At 49.6% G+C, this 22,456-nt stretch overlaps 1 protein-coding gene across 6 annotated transcripts in view; it reads left to right on the top strand.

The window, feature by feature from the left end:
* The window catches only part of Hdac4 (histone deacetylase 4), a 228,194-nt gene that overhangs the window by 120,458 nt on the left and 85,280 nt on the right, over positions 1–22,456 (top strand). For all 6 annotated transcript variants that reach the window (XM_090355164.1, XM_090355165.1, XM_090355167.1 and 3 more), the window contains exon 4: positions 21,884–22,128. In XM_090355164.1, coding sequence (XP_090211290.1) covers positions 21,884–22,128 — 245 coding nt within the window. The remainder of the gene's footprint in view (positions 1–21,883; positions 22,129–22,456) is intronic.

The raw sequence follows: 22,456 nt of genomic DNA, 5'->3' as shown, positions 1-22,456 counted from the left end.
TGGTTGAACTGAGTCTTACCTATTCCTCTGGCACTTGGAAGTTTGAAAATGTATGTATGCACATCTCTGCACATAAAATGCATCTATATGCACACTCCTTCATGAGGAATGACTCTAATTTACCGTGAGAGTTTGGTCATTTGAAGAGACTTGCTTTTTGTATACTTGAATAGGAGAGGGGGCGCTTGGGCCTGCCTGGCTGATCGGGTCTCAGTCCTTGCCGGTTCTTCATGGTGAACAGTGTAAGCAGCTTTTCCTGATGTGGTTCTTTTTATATACTCGTAGGCCTAGTAAAATTCTCACTAGAAATAAAGCATTATCTACATCATCTGCAGGCTATCTTGAAGAAAAACTTCGGCAACGAGAAATGCTATTGGTTTTGGATTAATTCTGATTTCAGATCCCCACTTACCCGCACTCGGGACTTTCCCCCATCGTCTTGAGGGTTTTAGGGCTGGGGCTAGCTCGGTGGCAGTGTGCGTGCCTAGGATACATGTTGCTGTGGGCTCATGGTCCTGCGTATGAACTTTGCTCCCCGGTGCACCATTGTTCTGCCTAGTCCTCGGCCCTCAGTTTCTCACCCTTCATCTCCTGCCTGGCTCTGGACTGTCTGGTTACCTCCTAACTCTCCAGGGCCTTTTTTTTTTTTTTTGGTGGTGGTGGTGGTGGAGCTTGAACTCTGGGCCTGGGTGCTGTCCCTGAGCTCTTCAACTCAAGGCTACCGCCCTACTCCTTGAGCCACTTCTGGTTTTCTGGTGGTTAATTGGAGATAAGTCTCTCGTTCTTCAGTGCCCGGGCTGGCTTTGAACCGCGATCCTCAGATCTCAGCCTCCTGAGTAGCTAGGATGACAGGCGTGAGCCACCGTGCCCAGCCAGCATGAGCCACCATGTCCACACCGGCTCGGCCTCTCTGTCCATAGGCTGCCCTCCACTCTGAGAACAGCTGTCAGCCACGGTCCACTCTGAGAACAGGTAACCACCGCTTCCAGGAAGCGAGGAAAGGCATCATCGTAACCTTAGCAGCTCATTTCTTTTCTTCAGTAAAATAAGGCCCTGTGATGCTAATACACGATAATATTAACATCATATATGTTTTATTTAATAGTCGGAAAATGGATATGTATTTTCTATCTTTTATGATAGAGCTGGTTTATAATTAACCTTTTAATTTTAACTTAGAATGTCTTTGCACTCTGCCCCATCCCAGAGCCTTTGCGTTTTGTTTTGTTTTTGCTAGTCCTGGGCTTAGCTCTACCACTTGAGTCACAGCACCACTTCAGGCTTTTTTTCCATGTATGTGGTACCAAGGAATAGAACTCGGGTCTTTGTGTATGCTAGGCAAGCACTCTACCACTAGGCCAAACTCCTGGTCCAGCCCAGAGCCTTTGGAGGATGTCTCTAGAAGTAATTGTCTCAGGTGAAATAACAGTTGATACGGGGGACTTAATAGACATGCTTGAAGTGAGAGGTTTCTTAATGAGCGAAGCCAGCGAGGTCTCAGGACACGCGGTGGTGAGGGGCCCAGGGCACCCAGGAGAGGCCTGAGGAGAGGCCCAAGTCCCAAGGGGAGGGACAGAAGGACACAAGGAAGAAAGGCAGTAGAGGGCTTGGTGGCAAGTGGCCCAGGATGCCTGAGGAGGGACCCAGAGAAGGGCTCAGGGCTTGAACCACACCTCTTCTGTTCACCACTTCTTACCTGTGGCCCCTGATCTCACCTGGAGGTGGGGCTTGCCACTGTTGAATGTGAGTTAGAGCCTCAGAACAGCCGGTCTACACTCTGACTCACAGCTCTGTGGTCTGCCCTGAGGCTTAGTTGCCTATTTGACTGCTTAGGACACTGTTGTCCTTCCCGTAGGTTCATGTTTGCCACTTTGGGGTGCTTTTTCATCTCATTTGAGGGCATGGCACTGATGCTCCTCCAGGGCCTGTCCAAGCCCTGCCTTCTGCGATGGTGGCTTGTCCTGTCCCGAAACCCACGCAGTGTTTCCCCATCCAACTTCCTCTAGAGGGCAAGTGCTGTCTCCGAAGGAGGTTCTGTTTCTGAATCTCATTCAGATACACAGATGCACTTAGAATGACCAAACCCAGGTCTTCTCTGTCCCAGCCCCTGTGTTTCACCTGCCATTTGAAGACAGGTAGCCAGCAGGGCATAGACCAAAGGCGACCCTTTGGGTCAGCGAGGCATCGCTCTGGCAGAAGGGAGTTGGCCCTGCTAGGTTGGTAAGGAACCTCTGAGGATCAGGAGCTGCCTGTGCTCAAGTCCCCTGGAGATCTCCTGAGCTCTGCAGCCCAGCACGCAGCTGGAGACTCGGTGGGGTCTTGTGCACTTCCCTGGCCTTTCTCTTCTCCTTCCCCTCACCTGTGGATTCCAAGCTTTGGCACTACCTCCAGCTCTTCTTCCCTGAGCTGTACCTCAGAGCTAGGACAGTCTGGGGCTGGGCAAGGTGGCAAGGACGTGCCGATTAGTATGGAGGTGCTGGGTCAAAGCAGCCCCAGCGTCCCCGTTTATACTCGTGAGCGTGTCCGTCCAGTTTGATTAGTTCCTGTTCTCGACTCTGCTTTACCTTCATTTAGTTCGTTTTTGGATATCGTTCTGATCCTTGGGTTGAACGCTCAGTTCATTATTTTTTAGCTTCCTTTTTGGCATAACCTGTCCCTCTGGGTAGAGATGGAGCTGGCTTCAATAAGTTAGGATTTGCAGTATTTAATTTATAAAGCATATTGCATTAATACTTTGGGAAGTATTAATGTTTCTCAAGAGAGTTACTATGAAATTTCAAAACAAGGGTACTTAGAGATGTTTTGAATTCTGAAAGATGGAATTTTAAAAGTAAAGCTTTTGTTTACTGGTTTCTGACCTTGGCATCGTGATTAGGAATCATGGATCCTGTGGTTTTTTTGAGACCTGCCCTTCACTGTGTCTGAGAAGAATGCACATCCTCTACTCATTGGGCAAGTGTGGTTAGCCAGGCGTCTGGAGGTGACTAATAAAGAGTTGTAGAAGAGGTCATATCCTGAGTTCTTTTTTTTTTTTTTTTTTTTTTTTTTTTTGCCAGTCCTGGGCTTGAGCTCAGGGCCTGAGCACTGTCCTTGGACTTTCTCAAGGCTAGAGCTCTACCACTTGAGCCTCAGCACCACTTCTGGCTTTTTTTCTATGTATGTGGTACTGAGGAATTGAACCCGGGTCTTCATGCATGCTAGGCAAGCACTTTAACCACTAGGCCAAACTCCCAGCCCCATATCCTGAGTTCTGTGGAGAATGTGAGCAGAAGTGGCACTGTGGCTCAAGTGATAGAGCACTAGCATTGAGCTGAAGAGCTCAGGGACAGCTCCCATGACTGGCCAAATAAACAAGTTCTCTGAAGAGAGTGGTCCAGAAAAATCATTAGACTCACTCACTCAGGCCTACTTGTGATCAGGCACTGTCCTTGGCTCTCGTGGTCCGTGCCTTTAGGATGGAGATGGAGACCAAGACTCATCTCCATGGAGCTGTGCTGTGCCAAGAGGAGGAGAGCTGTGGTCTAGGCAGTGAGCATTGTGCAGGGAAAGCAGGCAGGAGTAGGGAGAGCTGGGGTTTTACAGGGCATGGGCAGAGCAGGCCTCCTTGGGAGGGTGCCACCTCCAGCAGTGTTATTGGTAGAGATGAGAAGGAGGAGAGCAGTCCAGGGAGGTCAGGGCTAGAATGCCCAGCTCCCCATAGGTAGACACGCTGAGCCAGCTGGCAGGGAGGAGACGCAGAGGAGCTGGAGCTGTGTGATTTTACCACCACCTACACCCACCTTCCCAGAGTCCTAGGCAGTTTGGCTTTGGCTATGGGGTAGAGTAAGGTGCCCAGAGGTTCCTGGGAGTGTCCTCCCAGGAGGCAGGAGGCATCACAAGCTTCGCAAGGACTTGTTCAGGTCACAGCTCAGGCTGTCGAGTGCCTACAGCGGCAGTGGTGTGGACACTGCTGTGCTGCCCTTGTTTATCTGAGTGCCTCTTGTCAGTGCCATACATTCTCCTGGGAAATGACTCCATAGGTACTGGTTAGGAAGTAAGTGCCAAGCCAGTAGCTTCCCAAGGTCACGTATATGTCACGTGTCTGGGCCTTTGACAGGCTCTCTAGGGCTTCCTCTAGGTGCTCACATCTGTCTCTTGGCCTGTTCCCATCCGCTGTAACCTCAGGAGCCCTTGAAGGTGGCTGCATTCTGTGTGGACTGGTTGAGTAGAGATGGTTTCCAGGAAGCCCAGGTGGATTGCTCAGCGCTGTCTTGGGTGTGAGCAGGGGCAGCTGCTGGCCCCTCTGAAGGAGACCTCATACTCCAGCAGTGCAGCCTCCAGTCTACCTCTTCGATTTTCTCCTTCTGCCAAGTGCAAGATGCATCTATTTTTAAATCATTTCAACTGTTAGTATTGGGTAATAGTGATTCTGACTGTGGCCAAGCTGTTAGATGAAGTACCTAACCAAATGTTTGGAGGTTGCTAAGAGGAAATTCTAAAATGGTCCTTATGTAAACTTGACCTTGCATAACCAGAATGGGCAGGACAGTTGTAGATGAGTTCTGTAGTTGTCCCAGACCACTGAAACTTTTTAATCTTCTGATACTATATGGTTATCCGTTGAGTTTAGGGTGATCATGTTGCTTTCAGAGAGTCGCCTGAGATTTGTGCTGATGTGAGCAGGCAAGAGAGACAGACTGCAGTGCTAGAAGAAGGGGTCATTCCAGATGCCATGGCTGGGTCTGGACCCAGGCGTCAGGGCCGCTGGGCTGCCCTGTCCCTGCTCTCCAGTTAGCTCGGCAGCCTGTGATTTCCACCTGTGGTAATAGTGCAGTTATGAAAACTAGAAGAGATAAGTGCTCAAAAATAAAACATTAGTTTTGATGGTAGTCTTACCACCTCTTCCCAGGAGCTCAGCAAAGTCAGGTGGATGGCTTTGTCCCTTGCATGTTTCTGGAAGTCCTGTTTGTCTTTGTGGGCGCACTTGCATGTGGAGACCTAAAGCGCGTTTCGACATTTTTTGGTGGGGTGTGGCCCAGTTTATTTATAGTTAACAGGAAGTATATTGGCACACTTCTTTGAAAGCCAAGTTATCAACTGCATGCCAGGTTCTTATTTATTTACATTTCTAGTTCATTTGTGTTTGCAAATACTGCACTTCCAAGAAGGGGCTTCTGCTTGGAGGATAGACAACAAGACGGAAACATTAAAACGATTTTTTTTAGTGAGCCTAGGAGATACTCGTGAAATAGGTCCGGCTTCATTGTTGAGCAGAGTGAAGGAGCCCAAAGGGCCCGCTGCTCTTGGGGGGACGCTGGTGTGGCTGGCACGGCCACCGTGGATGACGCAGCACGCAGATGTCCGTGGACACTTGAGCAAGTAAGGTGCTTGGAGCATACCTTCCTGCGTGGCTCTGTGCTGTCCCTTCAGGCGCAGGGTGTGAGTTCAGAGCAGAAACTGCAGACCCGGAGCACACGTGCGTGCAACGCCACTGCGCCATTGGCCAGCTGCTGCTCTGTTCGGACAGGCTGGCTCTCCTGAAGAGTTTGTCCCCGAGCACCCCTGTAAGAGCAGCTCCTTGTCAATTGCAGCTTTGGCCACAAAGGAGATTTGAGTTCATGGCACCTTGAATGGAATCCTTAAGAATGTTGGAAATGGCTGTTCTTGAGTTTGAAGGGCAGCTGGGTGAGGGGTGGCATGGGCTGGGGCAGGGAGCCTGCCTTCCCTGTCACACAAGGAGAGGCCCCACGTCCTTGCCGCCCGCTCCTTCCCTTCCTCCCTTCTCCTGGGTGCTAGGGAAGTGTGCCACATGAGCTACACCCCCGCCTTTGCTGCCATCTTCAGACTTCGGATCTGCTTCTCCTTGAGTAGCTGGGACCACAGGTGAGTGCTGTGGCACCATCTGCAGCTTGGATTGCAGCTGTAGAGCAAGCATGCATGGAAGGTAGCTTGGTTGTCAGAGCTGTGGCTGGTCCCAGAGGTTTCCTGTCACAACTCTTCTTCCGGTGTGCTGTCAGCTGGGGCTTGGTAGCTCTGTCACCACCACCTTTTTCTCTCCTGTCATTCTATGTGAGAAAACCCATTCGTGTTTCTACATTCACACCCTTCCCCACAGCTGCTTTATTCTTACTCTTTATTTTTTCTTGGTTATGTTTTTCATAGTAGAAGCAAGAATGTTCCACTGACGTGTTTCTCAGCATAGGAGGAAACACCGCCAGCACCAGGGAAGTTTTATGCTCTTACTCATATAATGTTAAATATAGAACCATCAACAACCAAAAAAAAAAAAAAAAGAGGAAAACACTGAAGACAGTGACAGGAAGGGGGTGATAGGGTGGAGTGAGTGGAAGCTTTCTACATCTCATTCCTACTGTCACATGTCACTCATTGTGGAGAAATGAGAAACAAGTCACATATTTTCAAAACTCAGGTGTTCCTCACTTATAACCATGTAAGAGTAATGACAGCTTCACAGGACACTGCAGGGACATCAAGGGGTTGCCAAGAGCCAGACACCTGGGACTTACACCTGTCCTCCAAGTTGCACCAGAGGCTGGGGTTGGGAGGGCGGTGGTTCAAGGCTGCCTTGGCTCCATCTCAACAGAGAGATATGGGCCTAGTCACGCACAGCTGTCATCCTAGCTGCACCGGGAACTTAAAGTAGAAAGCTCTCTGTTCAGATCTACCTGGACCGAAAGGGAGACACATCTCAAAAGTAACCAGAGCGATAAGTGCAGAGCAACTGCCTGCCTAGCAGTTGTGAAGCCCTGCTCTCAGGCTCCAGTGCCACCCCAAAATGAAAAAGTCTGCCCTGTGTCTTGCCGGAGTGCCGAGATGACGTAGGCAGCACACTGAGTCAGTGTGCAGTTAGCTTCCCACCAAGTGGGCTCCTAGGCAGAGCGGGCATGGGGCCTCAGGGGTGTCCCCGCAGTGGCCCGAGAATCTGTCATTACTCTTACATGGTTATAGCAATGAGAAACACCTGAGTTTTGAAAATAGGCGACTTGTTTCTCGTCTCTTGTTAAGGTAGATACTTTATTCCATAGGATTGGGTGTGTGGGGGGGGGGAGACAGAGGAAGAGAGTAAGGAGATAGTAGTACACAGAATAACATTGCCAATGAAACTGGGTGAGTGGGCATGTGTTACTGGCCTTTCTCTAAGTCTGTGTATTATTGAAGATTTTGGAATAGAACGTTTATTTTTTACAGACTGTCCTGAGAGCCTTCTGCATCTAATCTTGTTGCCTGCCTCCTTCAGCTTTATCCACACTGTAGCCTTGCGCTATTTCACCTGAGCCAGTTTCCCTGGGCTTCTTTCATCTGTACTACTTGAGAAGATAGACCTCCTGTCTTTGGTGCTGAGGGTTGAACCCAGACCCTCATACATGCCAAGAAAACACATCTTCTACCACCCAGTCACATCCCCATCTCATGCTTTTCAAATCTTTCATCTTTCATGTTATATAACTCTTCAAGATAGAATTGTCTCCACAACATTAGATACTTCCAAAAACTTTTTTTTTGCCAGTCCTGGGCTTGAGCTCAGGGCCTGAGCGCTGTCCTTGGACTTTTCTCAAGGCTAGAGCTCTACCACTTGAGCCTCAGCACCACTTCCGGCTTTTTTTTTTTTTGGGGGGGGTATGTATGTGGTACCAAGGAATTGAACCCGATTCTTCGTGCATGCTAGGCAAGCACTTAAACCACTAGGCCAAACTCCCGGCCCCTAGATACTTCCAAAAACTTTTGATATGTGAGTTGTTTTGAGTTGTTATTAGTTTTGCTTTTCAGTTTGGAGTTTAAACTATTGGAAAGAGATTTGGTTTTCTTATAGCTGGGTTGTTCTTCTAATTACCTTATGAGTTTATAGTTCTTTTGTAGCAGGCTGCAGTCTGGGCATTAGTTTGTGTCTTTCTGTTTGTTCTGTAGCTGTAATGGAATGCCTAAGCCTGGGTAACATATAAAGGGGAGAAGTTTGCTTTGGCTCATGAGTGCCAGCCTGGGAAGTAAAGAGCACAGCGCCAGCATTGGCTAGGGCCTCCCGCTGACTCTCTGTCTAGGACATGTGGGAGTTTATTGAGAGACTGAGCAGGGGCAGTGGCCTGGCTCTGTGTTCAGACCCCGCAGAGCAGCTGAGTCATCCACAAGGAGAGAGCAGCCCCTACAACTTAATGGACACCAGAGACCACTGCCTCTCAGCCCTGCTGCTCTCAGGACTCATGTCAGAGGAATCCGAGCAAGCGGCGTGTTTGAAATATCTGTGCTCTTTATGTGGACTTGGTTTATGTCAGTGTTCAGTGAAGGCCTGCGTGAAAGGCAGTTTAAGGCATATCTGTAAGCTGAGGTGTTAACTGGATTGTTCAAATCCTCTACATGGCTGTATTTTGACTTGTTTTACATTGTTCTGTCCTGAGTACAAGAATGGGTTCAAATCTGCTGAAACTGTTTTTCTCCCTTTTTCAATGTTCTTTGTGACCTCAGGTGCACATTTCTGTCGATTATATCTTCTTTGTAAATGGAAAACTTCATGTTTATAAGGTAACCCTGTGTCTCCTTGGTGTTTACTTTGAATTTCATCTTTGTGATGTTGATAGTCTGGCTATAACATTTATTTTTGTGTCCAAGTAGCTTTCCTCCACTATGAATTCTGGAGCTCTGCATGCTTTTTATTGGCAACAAATATGTGGTACTATTGTACCATTATTGTACTATTTGTACTATTTTTGCCCAGTCCGATAATTTTAATGTGACTACATCCCATTTATACTTGGTCCTCATTCCCCCACTCTGCTTGTTCCTTGTGGTGTCACCTTCTGAGGCAGATGGGATAGTTAGGGCATTGCTTTTCTCCTGTCTCTTCTGTTTTGCATTCTCTGGTCCTGTTGATTGCAGTATTACTTTTAATTATGGCAATTCTCTTCATAACATAAATAATATACTTAGACTGCCATTTATTGATTCATTAACCTTTAACACAGTTATTGATTTTTACAGAGAATGCTATGAAAAGAACATATTAGATTTCTTCATCTAGAGCCCCCTTTGAAACATAAGGCATGTTAACTTAGCCTTCAGAGTTTGCAAGGTCAGGTTACAATCCTGTCATTGTGACCTCTGAGGGGTGGAGGTTCTCTGGGTCCTTGAGAGTCAGAGCAGAGCTCCAGTGTCTAAGGACCCCCTGCCTGTCTGTGGGGTCAGTGCCACGATCTGAACCATGCAGGAAGGACCCTCCTCCTCCCTGCACAGGGTTCCGGGACCACAGCCTGGCATGGCCTGTGTGCTGGTGTGCTGGTGATGCTGTGTGCTTGGTGTGGACAGACATATCTCGACATAGGAGTGTTTCAAGTGAGCTGCTCCTGCCTGGGGAATTCTGTAGATGGCATGCTATGGGAAGACTTTTTTTTTTTTTTTTTTGCCAGTCCTAGGCCTTGAACTCAGGGCCTGAACTGCTGTCCTTGGACTTTCTCAAGGCTACAGTTCTACCCCTTGAGCCATAGCACCACTTCCAGCTTTTTGCTATGTATGTGGTACCAAGGAATCAAACCTGGCCCTTTGTGCATGCTAGGCAAGCACTCTACCACTAGGCCAAACTCCCAGCCCTGCAAGACTTCTTTAAACCACTCATTTCTACTCAGCCAAACCAGGAATTATGCCATTTAGAAATTGTCCAATGTTGAAGACAGCCCCTTGTGCAGATTAGGAAGCTACTGTGTGAGCCCGGGGAGTAAGAGTAACCTTTCTCAGGAGCTGGGGGGGGGGGGGCACTTACCCCTTCTAGCCCTCTGTCTGGAGGGTCTGATGGGCTAACTGTGATTGTGTTTCCAGAGGGCATTTGGGCCAAAAAAAGAAACTGCTTCATTGTTAGTGCCACAAATTAAGTGTCACCATGTAGATTTTAAACACCAGGTAAAGCAGGGTGCTGTTTTTTCACAACAATAGTACTAGCTGCTCCAGCGGCTGAGATCTTAGGAATGTCAATGCAACTCTTAAAAAAAGAACAAAGAACTAAGCTAGAAGTCAGAGTTGGGAGAATGCTAACCAGTGAACGAGAGTGTCAGCACCAAATTCAGATTCCAGCCTTCAGCCAAAAAGAAAGAGAAAGAAAGACACTAATTGCCATTACTTAAGTGGTAGAGTTTCAGACTGAGCAAAAAAGCCAAGAGACAGCAGTCAGGCCCTGAGTTCAAGGACCAGTATTGGTAGATGGATAGGTAGGTAACTAGGTCTTCACTCCCTTAGAAGGCCTGGCTGGTAGATGTTGAGGACATAGGACACAAACAAAGAAAGAAAGGCAGGCCGGGGGGAAGGGGTTGGGAGAACTAGGAGAGGTGGAGGACACAGAACACAGGCCATTGGCAGCATCCCCAACCATAGTGCCTACAGTGTACATGGCCTACAGGGCACCATGGTTTACAGGACACCATGGTTCACAGGGCATCCTTGGCAATTGTGAGGCCCAAGATTAAAGCATCATTAGATCCACTGCTTTCTGGACATTTTTTCCTTATTTATTTATTTTTTTACATTTAATTTTAGTTGTGCTGGGATCAAAACCTAGGGTTGTCAAGTGATGTAGCACTTCTGTGTACCCCAGTTCTTTGCTCTCATTTACGTTTTCTCTAGGAAGATGAGATGAGTGAGAACATTTCACTTGGGTTCTTGAATGAGATTTTGGTTCATTAGTACAGTGTGTGTGTGTGTGTGTGTGTGTGTGTGTGTGTGAATATAAACATGTGTTTTCATATTCAGTGGTGAAGGGAATGATCAAAGTGGTTCCTGGGGAGAGAAGCTTTGCATAATATGGTCCTAATTTAAAATTATAAGCTATATGATATATAAACTTAAATGTATACTGTACATAAATATATGTATTATGTATATTTATGTATATATATATATTTCAGGGTACCTATTTGTTTTTTACAACTAACTAGGGTTTAATGTGCTAAAAATACATATTTAAGGGCTGGGAATGTTGCTTAGTGGTAAAGTACTTGCTAGTATGCATGAAACCCTGAGTTCTGTTCCTCAGTACACATAAACAGAAAAAGCTAGAAGTAGCTTTGAGCTACTAGCCAGAGTGCTAGCTTTGAGCAAAAGAAGCTCAAGGACATTGACCAGGCCCTGAGTTCAAGCCCCAGGACTTGCAAAATACACACACATACACACACACTCTCTCTCTCTCTCTCTCTCTCTCTCTCTCTCTCTCTCTCTCTCTCTCTCTCTCTCTCTCTCTCTCGCATGTACGATAAAGTTTGACATGCGATAACCTTTATGAATTGAGATCCAAAGGTATAACCTTTTGGGTCTTTTCCCACACTGCTTGCAGGAGGGTTTGTATCACTTACCTACTTTTCCAGAACCCCCACCTGGTTCTAGTTTCATGCTCCGTTCCTTTCTCCTAGCTGTACCTTCTTAGGTGCTTTGGCTTTTGAGCTTTGGCTGCTCCAGACCCATTCTTTGCCAGCTTCTCTGTCTGCTGTGCCTCCCATGGTGGGGAATCTGACTAGTATCATCTTGTCTGCTTTAATCAGAACTAGCCTTGTAGCTGCCACCTGTTCACCCCCAGACCTTGTCCTCCCCAGACCCTGACTTCCCCTTCCCTGGCTCACGTGTCGCATGAGAGCCTGCTTTTACTACCCTAACTTACAGTGTGCCGTGTAGGAAGAATCCAGGAGATGGAATGTAGTAGAATGGATTTATGGCCGTACCCCAGGACAAATTTACTAAGCAATCCTTGACTTCCCCATTTAAAGGCGTAAAATGCGAAGTATTTCTGAATAAAGTCATCAGAACATGCACCACGCATGCCACCTTGTCACCAGAGCTACACACACTGTTCCAAACATCTGTGCCCGCCCTGGCCCGGCCGCTGCTGGGGTCCCTTCCCGGAACACGGAATCAGACCTTCAGAAACTGTCACCTGAGGTGGCAGAAGGGGCTTTGCAGGTGGGCTTAGGTTAAGTTAGGGCTCTGCAGCTGGGGAGTTGGTCCCAGTCCTCTGGGTGGGCTCAGGCCCTCAGAAGGCAATGCCGAGGGTCAGAGGTGGGGGCAGAAAGGTGGGGCGGAAGTGGAAAGCAGAGTGTCGACTTTGAAAGGGCCAAGGGTTAAGGCCTATGGCGATCTCTTTGAGTTGGAAACATTTTGAACTATTTCTGAGAGCCTCATTGGAAACAGCCCAGTGGTGTCCTGGCTTTAGCTCACACGTGCACCTCCAGAGCTGGCAGGTCATTAATGTATACTGCTTACCCACTAAGTTTGCAGTCACATACTACCTACGGCAGCCACAGAAGACTCATGATTCTGTTGTTACTCCTTTTGTGACTCCTGTGCTTTTCTGTGCCACCGCTTATGCACCTGTAAAGTGGGATGGATAGGCAGATGGCAGTAGTGTACCTGTCACGTTTCTCATGGCATGCTGAAGATTTTTTTTTGTAATGTCTGCTTGGCTGTCACATTCCTGGCGGAGGGAAGGGCCGACTCCACGTCTGTACCTTCAGTTCTTGTCTGTGTGAGCTGTCCTGGCCTTTCTCCGTCCTCTCCTAGAACTCTAAATGTTCACCCGGTGCCTTGCTCCTGGATCTGGGGCTCTAACTTAGACCACTGTTGGGCTGAAGAATACAAACTGGGGCGGATATATGGCAGAGGCATATATCTGGCTCATGGCAGAGGAAACAGTGGGTCTGCGTTGCCCCTTTTAGGCCAGAGGCAATGGCAGGCTTTTTGTGAGTTAGCTTTAGGGCCAACAGCTATCTTTTGGCGAGAGCAGTCCTCTAGAGAGTGGCTCTACAGTAAAAGCACTGTTCAGCGAGCACAGACTGTGGTGCACCTGCTCGCTGCCTGGGCTGCACTCTCAAACCTCTGCCTGGCAGTAGCAGTCACCTGTTGGTTTTGACACAGGGTGTTCCTCTTGACTTCTGCCTGTCGCTGCCACTCTCCCAGTGTCTGGTTGGTCTGCAGCCCCAGCTGTGCTGTTAGAGGCCCTGGAGTCCCCAGACTGCCTGCTCCCTGCCTGCTCCGGTCCTGTCCCCATCCTGGAACCTTGGAGAGCAGCAGGTGGAGAGGAGGACAGACAGATGCAGCTGTGGAAGCACAGAGGCCCTCCATACTTGGAGTGGTTCTGTGTTCTACAGTCGAGTCTCTTACTGTCAGTTTCAGGTCCATGGGAACAAGGCCCCTGGCTGTGCGGAGGAGCCCGTCAGGGCCGTCACCATGCACAAGGCTGGGAGGTTTAGAGCTGTCCTTGGCCTTGAGGGCCCTGAGGCCCCTGGCTTCCAAACCAATACTCCTCTGAGCCCTCTGTTGGCTTGCTCCCTCTGTGCTCTCAGTGTTTCACCTGTATTGTTTAAGAGGCTTATGTTGTTACTGTATGTTCTTAGTGGGATTTGGGCAGAATGAAGGACTGACCCCCACCTTGTTTTCCCAGGTGCATACAGATGTCAGGCAAAAGCACCAGCTGTGTGCAGACCACTAGACAGGGCAATTCAACCAAGTCTGGCTGCAAATGTTCCACCATGGGCCAGCTGAAAGCCCCACCTGTCCAGACCTCATGGCTTTTTTTTTGATAACCTCTCTCTCCTTGCTCAGACCCCATAAAAGCCTAACTCCAACTCTGCTATCCTGCACAACCGTGATCCCACGGGAGGGTTGCTGTCCCTTGCAGCTGTGTCTCAATCAATAAACAATCCTGGCCTGTCAAGTCCAGCCTAGTCCTTTGTCCATTTTTTTTTTCTAGCACAGAAGATAGCAGGATCAGTACCTCTGGCCTTAGTTATTTACAAAGTGCAACTCTAAACGTCAAAAAAGTGCAATTCCTACCCCCATACCAGCCAAGAGGCTACAGGTCATTGAGGCCCTTTAAACTTCATATTTAAGTTTAAGTTAGGTATTGTTTTGATTCGTAATACTCCCAGAGGTTTAAAAGTTCATGATGGCCTCTTGAATTAAGGCCTAAATAGAAATGGACAGGCTACTGATTCTCATGAAGCAATAGACAGCTGTCTTTTCTAAGCTCTCCCTGATCACCTTTAAGACTAAGACATTTCTCAGAGCACCTTTCATACTACAGGCAGATCTCTGCGAATGGCCCTGCCTGCACAGCATGTCCCAGGGAAGGCTCCGCTGGAGAGAAGGGGTGGCCTTCTAGTTCAGCCGAGTCTAGCCTACTATATGCACGCCAGCCCCGGGAGATGGCTTCACTACCTTTTGTTGGTCTATCTATCTCATTTAGTTTTTTGTTTTGATGCACTGGGAGTTGAACTCACATTTACTCTGCCAGCACTCCACCCTGTAACCATAGTCCTGGCCTGGGCTAGGTTTTGGCTTTTGTTATTCAGAAAAGACATAGCCAGTGTGCAAGTCCTTCCTTGAAGGTTTGGACTACAGGAAAGTGTTAAGCTGGCCGAAAGGTGGGCTCAGGCAGAGTGGGAAGAGTCCTTGCCTGTTAACTTTACTTGTTTGTGATGTAGGGCCTTACAAATGCTAGGCTGGCACTTTATCAACTGAGCCTCACAGCCTTCCTGGAGTTGAAAATGCTTTGTAGCATCTGCTGGTATGTAGTTGAGTTTAGAAGCCCAGGTTTGTTTTGTGTGTTCCTCAGAAGTGGTCTAGTTTTTAGCAAACAGCAGTGAAGCAATTGTTCAGTTTGGTTCTCCCGTAGATGAAAATCATTTGAAGTCCTCCAGGCTCCTGACCTCCGGGCCACATTCCTGCTGCAGCCCACTGCCACCTTCCCCTCCCCTGACCCTTCTCCACGGCTGTCTCTAGTTCATCTCTGCCACCTGGGTAGAGGTGGTCCCTGCGTTCTGCAGGGCTGTGCTCGGTATCAATGCCTCTCTGTCTTGCTTTTTCCTCCTACCTCCTTTCTGTCACCAAAGGTTCTGGTCGGCCTTAAACTTCCGTGGTATTCAGCCCAGCTTCTATCTGCAAAACTGTGTTAATCTTGACAGTGATTTTTATGGGTGTGTAATGCTAATAGACAGTTTTCTCAAGTTACTGCATGAGTTCTGGCTTGTCAGTAAACTTTGCCTTTGGTGAGTTCACCACTGGGAGCAGTCTCTTGGCCACTGGGCTTCCTCTGGGCCTGAAGTGTTTTCTGGGCTCACTTTCTAGGTAAAATGTGTCAGAAAGGCATGCGATAGGCATACCCCACTGAGGGACCCTGCCCTTCCCTCTCCCACATACCACAGAGATCCAAACCCCACCCACACCTCTCACCTGACCCCAAGCTCCCTAGTATCAGGGAGGATTCCTGTCCATACCCTAATCGATTGACAACACGGTACAGTAGATTCTCTGGGTTCCCCAGGGCAGGTCCAGCTGATGGGGAATCAGCTCCTGGAATGGAGATCTCTTTAGCTGTATTTGGAGGCAGCCTACTCTGCCACCCAGTGGGGTGGAGAGGGAGGGGGAAGACTTCCAGGCCTAGAATCAGGGCAGCTTGGAGCCTGGATGCTAAGACACCATCTCCTATTTGTATGTGGCCTGCGATGGCTTTTTTCTGCCTAGAAGAAAAAGCGTAGGGATCTTGTAGCTTGGGAAAGTAGGGCAAGGCGGGTAGAGATGAAAGCTGACTTAGGTAAAAAAGATGAGACAAGGAATGAAATACACACCTGGTGTTAATTGTAGCCTTTTATTTTTAGTAGTGAAAATAGTATTTCAGGGATTCCCAGTTGCCTGTGGGCTCTGCGGGCGGGCGGGCTTTGGCAGCACTTTTCTGTTGCCATTTTTCCTGGTTATAGCAGATGGTGGGGCCTGCTCTGCCTTGGGGCCAACTTCTAAGCCCTAGCGACTTCCTGGGCCCAGAGCTTTTCAGGAAAAAGAATCCATTGCTTAGGGTCTTGCGCTGCAGGCCTTCCCACAGCAGTAATTATAAGGGAGCACAGCCTTTGGTCACAAACCAAACCCAAGTCTGAGCTGCAGGATGGAGCCAGGCTCTGTCTCTCTCTATAGAGTCCAGCAAACAAATTAAGAGAGAACGACGGAACAGAAAAGCTCTATGGAAGGCCTGCAGAAGGAATTGTGATACCATAAGATTTTTCAAATATATTTTCTCACTTTTTAGAGGTTTTTCATGATTGACCTCTCGGGTGGTTATATTCTCAGGCAGGCCTTCTTGCTTATACTACCCCGTGCCTACTTCCTGGGTGAAGGTCCTTCAGAGCACCCTCTGAGCTGGAGGGCACTCGCGGCATACTTGAGGGTGCCCTCTGCTCTGTTGCCTTGGGCCTGCTGTCTGGAGTTTAAGACAAAAGAAGGGTAGATAGGCAAGAATGGAATTAAAAGTTAGATATTGTTCCAAAACCTCTACAAGTCAACTCTTAGATATCCAGAAGAGAAGACACACAGATGTGCATTATGAACAAGTTAATTATTATTATTACTTTGTTGTTGTTATTGGTTGCGAGGCTTAAACTCAGGGCCTGGGCACTGACCCTGAGCTCATTTAACCCAGACTAGTGCTCTACCATTGGGGCTACAGGGCCATTTCCAGTTTTCTGGTGGTTAATTTTAGGTAAGAGTCTCATGGCCTTTCCTGCCTGGGCTGGCTTTGAACTGTGATCTTCAGATCTTAGCTTCCTGAATTGTTAGGGTTACATGCATGAGCCAGCAGCACCTAGAGAGAGAGAATATGGGGCCGGGAGTTTGGTCTAGTGGTAGAGTGCTTGCCTAGCATGCATGAAGACCTGGGTTCGATTCCTCGGTACCCCACATACACAGCAAAAAGCCGGAAGTGGTGCTGAGGCTCAAGTGGTAAAGTGCTAGCCTTGAGAAAGTCCAAGGACAGTGCTCAGGCCCTGAGCTCAAGCCCAGAACTGGCACACACACACACAAAAAGGTGAATATTAGTCAACAAGGGCAGGCAGAGAGAGAGAGCAGAAGCCACTCCTCTACGAAGGACCAGTGGAGTTCTTTGCAGACATGCAGAGGAAAATAAATCACAATACAGGATATAGAAATGGACTCATGTTGTCACTGACAATACTACAAGCCGAACAATGCCTCCGCTGGAGGCATTGTTTTGTCAAGCACCTTGTCAGACATGCACAGCTGGTTGGTGCCACCCTTTACAAGCCGCTCATGGGCCTGACTTCCTGCAGAGTGAAGGTGTATACTTGGATCAGAGGACCGGGAAGAGAAGGGAAGGCAGATCCAGTATGGCAGCTGTGCAGATAAGGATACTGACCAGAGGGAGCCGATTGGCCTCCAGGGCAGTGGCATCCAGGATTGCCCCTGTCTTCCCTTGAGGGGCATACCTGAATGAGCCTGCCTAGACGCTTCCTTGTGCCCGCCCTGTCTCGACCAACTTGTTCATGCCCAGGCAGAGGCCCGTGGAACCAGCAAGGACCCAGTTTGAGGCAGTCTAGATCGTCACGGAGGCTGGGTACCCTGTGTTCATGTCATTGCTGTTCTTTTATTTAACTAACGTGTCCTTCAAGATGGGTGACGCATGCTCTGTAAAATGAAAACTACATTCTGCCTGCCCAGTGCTCTCCCTCCCTCTCCTTCCTCCTCTGCCCCCACACAGGCAAATGCCAACAGGAGGAAGTCATGGTTGCATGGTTAAAATATCTATTATGTTTCCCTGGAGTTGAATGAGTCATTCTTTACTGAAGAGATTCTCAACTCTGGCCATGTTTTCTAGACCAGTGCTGCTGTTCCCCGCGCCTGTAGGATGACAGGAGAGTGTGTCAGGGAGAGGAGCTGATTTGTGTCATGGAAAGTCAGAGTCCATTTTTATGATCTGTGTTTCAAAAGAAGGGAGAAGGGAGAGACTGACAGGCTTTCCTGTGTGACTCGGGTTGCTCCCAGAGGACTGCACTTCTCAATGTAGTCTTTGTGTCCTTGCTGACGTCAGAGCCTGATTGTGTTCATGTGTTCTCAAGGCCTAACCTAGAAAGCAATTTTAAACCCTGCCATCGAATATTCATGAGAAGACAGGCTTTTTTGTTTTGATGCCACATTCTTTGAGTAGAGAAGGTTTCATTGTTTTCCTGGGTCCCTGTGGGTCAGAAGCACTAGCAGATTCCCCAGGAACTTTCAGCATTTCCAGCGGTTTTGGTGCAGAAATAGCACAAGTCACGTTTGACGCAGTGGCCAGCGCCGCACGCTTGTGAGTGAATGGGCCTGTGGTTCACAGCAAGCTCGCTGGCTGGGCCGGAGCAGCGTGACTCACAGCCCCCTCCTGGCCTTCGGATGCTGGCGGGGAGGCCGGGAGAAGACAGTGTTCTCAGCTGGGTCTCTGCCCATTTGTGTGTCCATCAAGGCAACATTGTTTATGGTGAGGAAGCAACAGCAGAGCCCGTTTATGGGCCATGCTATGTTCACAGCAAATGGTTTTTGAACAGCTCTGTGCTGCTCTTAATAATGCCTTCTGCAGCTCTGCGTGGTAGGCCAGGGGGGCCAACATCCTTTTACACAACACTCGGTAAAAGCGGAGGGAATGCTTCGAGAGCCTGGCGACAGGCTTTTGCCCCGACCCAGCCCTTTGCTCTGTGTGTCCCCACAGCAGTGCTCTAGGCCCAGGTGGGCGGAGGAGCTGCTGCTGCAGGCCCCGTGGGCAGCCGGGTTCTGGCCAGCCCTGGGGTGCTGTGTCAGCTAGGCCAGCTACCCGGAGCCCTGCAGAGCCCAGAGCAGCAGGCTGTCCTGGGATGCAGCTTGCACTGCTCACTTCTTCCTCCCACTTCTTAGGCTCATGTTAGCATTAGTTTTTCTAGATGCTTTGGACCAAATGTCAGTGTGTGCTTATGAGTGACAGTGTGATTCTAGCCTCAGGAAAGATGAGAGAAAAGTTTGAGTGTGAAAAATTTCCCAAGAGTCTGTGTGGTAGTTGTGCAAAGCCAACCACTCCATGAGCTACCGCTGCCCCAGGACTGAGCTGCTGCTGCTGCTGCTGGTGCTGCACCAGCTGCACCAGCCCAGTCTCTCTACCCTCCTGGTCCCGACCCCCAGTGGTATTCTGGTACTTCATTTGAGGCCTCCGCTATCATCTGTGTATACCCCTGCTTCCCTCTCCACTCCGCAGCCACCGTCGGTTCACCTCTTTACCTGTCCCCTGCCAAGCTGGCAGTGATGCTTCTGCAGCTCCTCCAGCCTCGTGCCGGCTCTGTGTAACCCCCCCACCCCCACTCAATAGCCATAGTGATGCTTGGGCCTCGCCGATGCAGTGTTACCCTGGGCCTGGGCACCTGACCTCCTTATGAGCTTCCTGGGCTCTGGCTCAGGCTCCTCAACACAGATCCCTGTGGACACCCTCCCTGAGCAGCTGCCAGCCCCTGCCCAGCCCATCCTCTTAACATAGCCCTAGGGACCAACCCTGTAAGACTTGTCCCCTGCCCCAGACAGTGAATGCCATCTCTGTTTCATCAATAAATAGATGCATCAAGAGAAATACTTGGCCTACCATGGTTTTGAAGTTAGTGAAAGGAATCCCTTACAGGCTATCTTATCTTCTATAGAGTATTTTTAAAGAGATTAATGACTAGGCATTTCTCCCAGTCTCCCAGGGTCAGTGAGAACTGGAACTGAGTGGTAAAGCCTGGACAGATTGGCATGTCACCTTGGCCTTGAGTTTATGGCAGGCCAACACATCTGTGAGGAGGAGCCACACTTGATTCCCACACAATAGGGCCAAGAGGGGTGACACCATAAAACAGGAAGTGATGAAGGCCTTAATGCTTGCTCACCTTGCTTGCTCACAACTGATACCCTACCACTTGAGCCACACCTCCAGTCCAGCTTTTTGCTGGTTAGAGACAAGGCTTTTTCTGCTTAGGCTGGCTTCAAACCACAATCCTCTGAATCTCTATTCCTGAGTAGCTAGGATTACAGGTATGAGCCACTGGTGCCCAGTGGCACCAGTGTATGGTAACATACAATTGCTTAACTACAGTAGAATCAGGGCCATTATAGGCTAGTCTCGCTATGAGTATGGACTTGAAATTATAAATAAAATGACAACAGACTAAATCCATATACGAGCGTACTGCGCTTGGTTTATGAAAAGGCTATGGGGGAGGTACGGGTGCTTTATAAAACTAAGGTTTCCATTTTGGTCTACTTTGTAATAAAAATGAGCATAAAGTACAGAAAGGAGGGGTGTGACCCCATGTGTTGTGTGAGTTGGGGCCCTTCCTCCTGCCCATCCTTCACCAGCCATCCAGCCTGAGGCCTGTTCGGGAAAGCATGGATGAGGAGGAAGCAGAAGCGCTCCCTGGAGCTGGTCAGGAAGGAAGCCCACGGGGGCACTGGAGCATGCCACACTCCCCTGATGGCCTTTGGCCCAGCCGATGACTGTACCCAGGACAGGTGCCTCGAAGGGTCTAGCCAGTCCCTGCGCTGGGTCTTCAGTAGCGGGGAGCCCAGAAGGGCTGTAGGCCCTGTCAGCAGCCAAGGACGACCATGAGCATGCGCTCAGCAGCTCCCTTTCTAGCCATCACCACCCCATCTTGGGCCTCATCCTGAACTCTGCCCAGGGCAGCCTTGCTTTGAGACATGGCGTCCACTTGTAGTGGCAGATACCAAGGTGTGGAGAGTCCAGGTTAGGCCATCTCCAGCATTTCCACCCTTGTTTCAGTCCCACAGGACTGGACGTGCATGCTCCACACACCGCACGTAACAGAGCACACACTGTGAGTGGAAATGGAGAGCAAGGGTGCAAGGCCTCAAGGTCAAGCCCTGGAATGGGCAAAAAAAAAAAAAATAACACTGACACACACAAAAATAACACAAAGGAGGTAAGTTCTTGGACCAGGCCTGCAGCCATCCGACAACATTCAGCCTGGCAGTGACCACAGAAGTGGGATCTGAGACCACTTAGGAACTGCTTCACTGGAGCTGGTAGGCTTTGGGATTGTGGGGCAGGCGCCATTTTCTCCAGGAATGGGTCTGTGTCTGAGTTAGGGTTCCATCAACTTCTGGGACCTTGGGCTGGGTCAGACTGTGCACGCAGCACACATGCTCAGTGCATCATCACCTGGCATGTAAGTGCTGACCGGCAGCGAGGACCTGAGCCTCCCTTTGCCCTTAGTTTGGGTCTGGGCTTCCTCGGAGCCTTTTCTGGTGGGCAAACCCTCCATCTGTATTTCCAGCCCTGGATTCAGCTTGTTGATGGAGAAAGAAAAGTGATTGTGGGGAGGGGGAGAGACCTGTGGGGAAGGACTGCCTGAGGTGCCACCTGTTGACATTGCCGTTTGGGGTGCTGGGGTGATGCTCTTTAAGAGTCATGTTTCCTCTACATTCTTTTTCTGGCTTGAATTTGAATCAACTTGTGAGCAACAAGATTGATTCTTCTGCCATTAATCAAAATCACCTGTGGCCCTCCTGCCTCACAGTGTCCGCAGAGCCGGTGAGTGTGCTCTGCGGAGCCGGAGCCCCGTGCCTTGGCTGTGGGTAAACATGTTTTCCAAGAGGGCACTCACTTGCCATGGAAACAGGCTCCCCGACAAACCCGAGACTACTTGGGGGCACGCACGGCCGCAGTGGCTTCATTAGGGAAAAAGAAGAAGAAAAGGACAGGCAGTTCGCCCATCCAAGGGCTGGCATTTGGTGCTTTCCTTGCCTAACTGGAGGCCTTCTTTGTACTTTTCCCTTTACTAACGTCACACCATGACGTCAAGGCAGGCCTTTGGGCCAATAATGGGGTCCTTCACAAGGAGGGCTTCCCTCCTGGAGAGGGGTCACGCTTGGTGCATGTCTCCTGACGTGACCTCTTAAGATCTTTGTGCGTGTCAGATGGGACCCCCAGAACCCCCTACATCCTTGTTTTGGGGCTTTCAGTGTAAGGTCAAAGGGTGGCATGGGCTGAAGCATAGGTTCAGATGCCAGGGGGGCTTTTGGGGAGGTGGCACCTCAGTCTGGTGCTGGCCTGGCACTGCACTGACCCACTCCATTCTGTGTGTTTCTGCAGTGGATGTGGCTGCAGCGCTGCCTCTGCAAGTGGCCCCCGCAGCAGTGCCGATGGACCTGCGCCTGGACCACCCGTTCCCACTGCCTGTGGCGGAGCCGGCGCTGCGGGAGCAGCAGCTGCAGCAGGAGCTCCTGGCCCTGAAGCAGAAGCAGCAGATCCAGCGGCAGATCCTCATCGCCGAGTTCCAGCGACAGCACGAGCAGCTCTCGCGGCAGCACGAAGCCCAGCTGCACGAGCACATCAAGGTGAGACGCGGTTCTGCTCCCCTCCCTTGAGTGTGACAGGTGGCCACTGGGAGACCCCAGCTCCCTTCTGCCTCCGAGGGTCTGTCTCTTTCATGGAGCGGAAGCCTCGGCGCCCGAGGGTCATCTCTGAGAGGCTGGTGCACGGCACTCACCTGCCCGTCGTTCTGTAGACAGAAGCACTCGAGTGCTTCGTGGGAGGTGCAAGTTTGATGGAAAGAAGACATGCCAAAATAGTGCCAGTGGCCCTGGGGGCCCCGCCTTATTTTCTTCTTTGGACTGTCCCTCCGTTTTTCCCACTGACTGACCTTTAATAACTGGCAAGAGATAG

This window comes from Megascapheus bottae, chromosome 21, assembly GCF_031878675.1.
Source record: "Megascapheus bottae isolate mThoBot1 chromosome 21, mThoBot2.hap1, whole genome shotgun sequence".
Taxonomy (NCBI): Eukaryota; Metazoa; Chordata; class Mammalia; order Rodentia; family Geomyidae; genus Megascapheus; species Megascapheus bottae.
The sequence above is the reverse complement of the archived record's forward strand: the minus strand, read 5'-3'. Positions and strand labels throughout refer to the sequence as shown.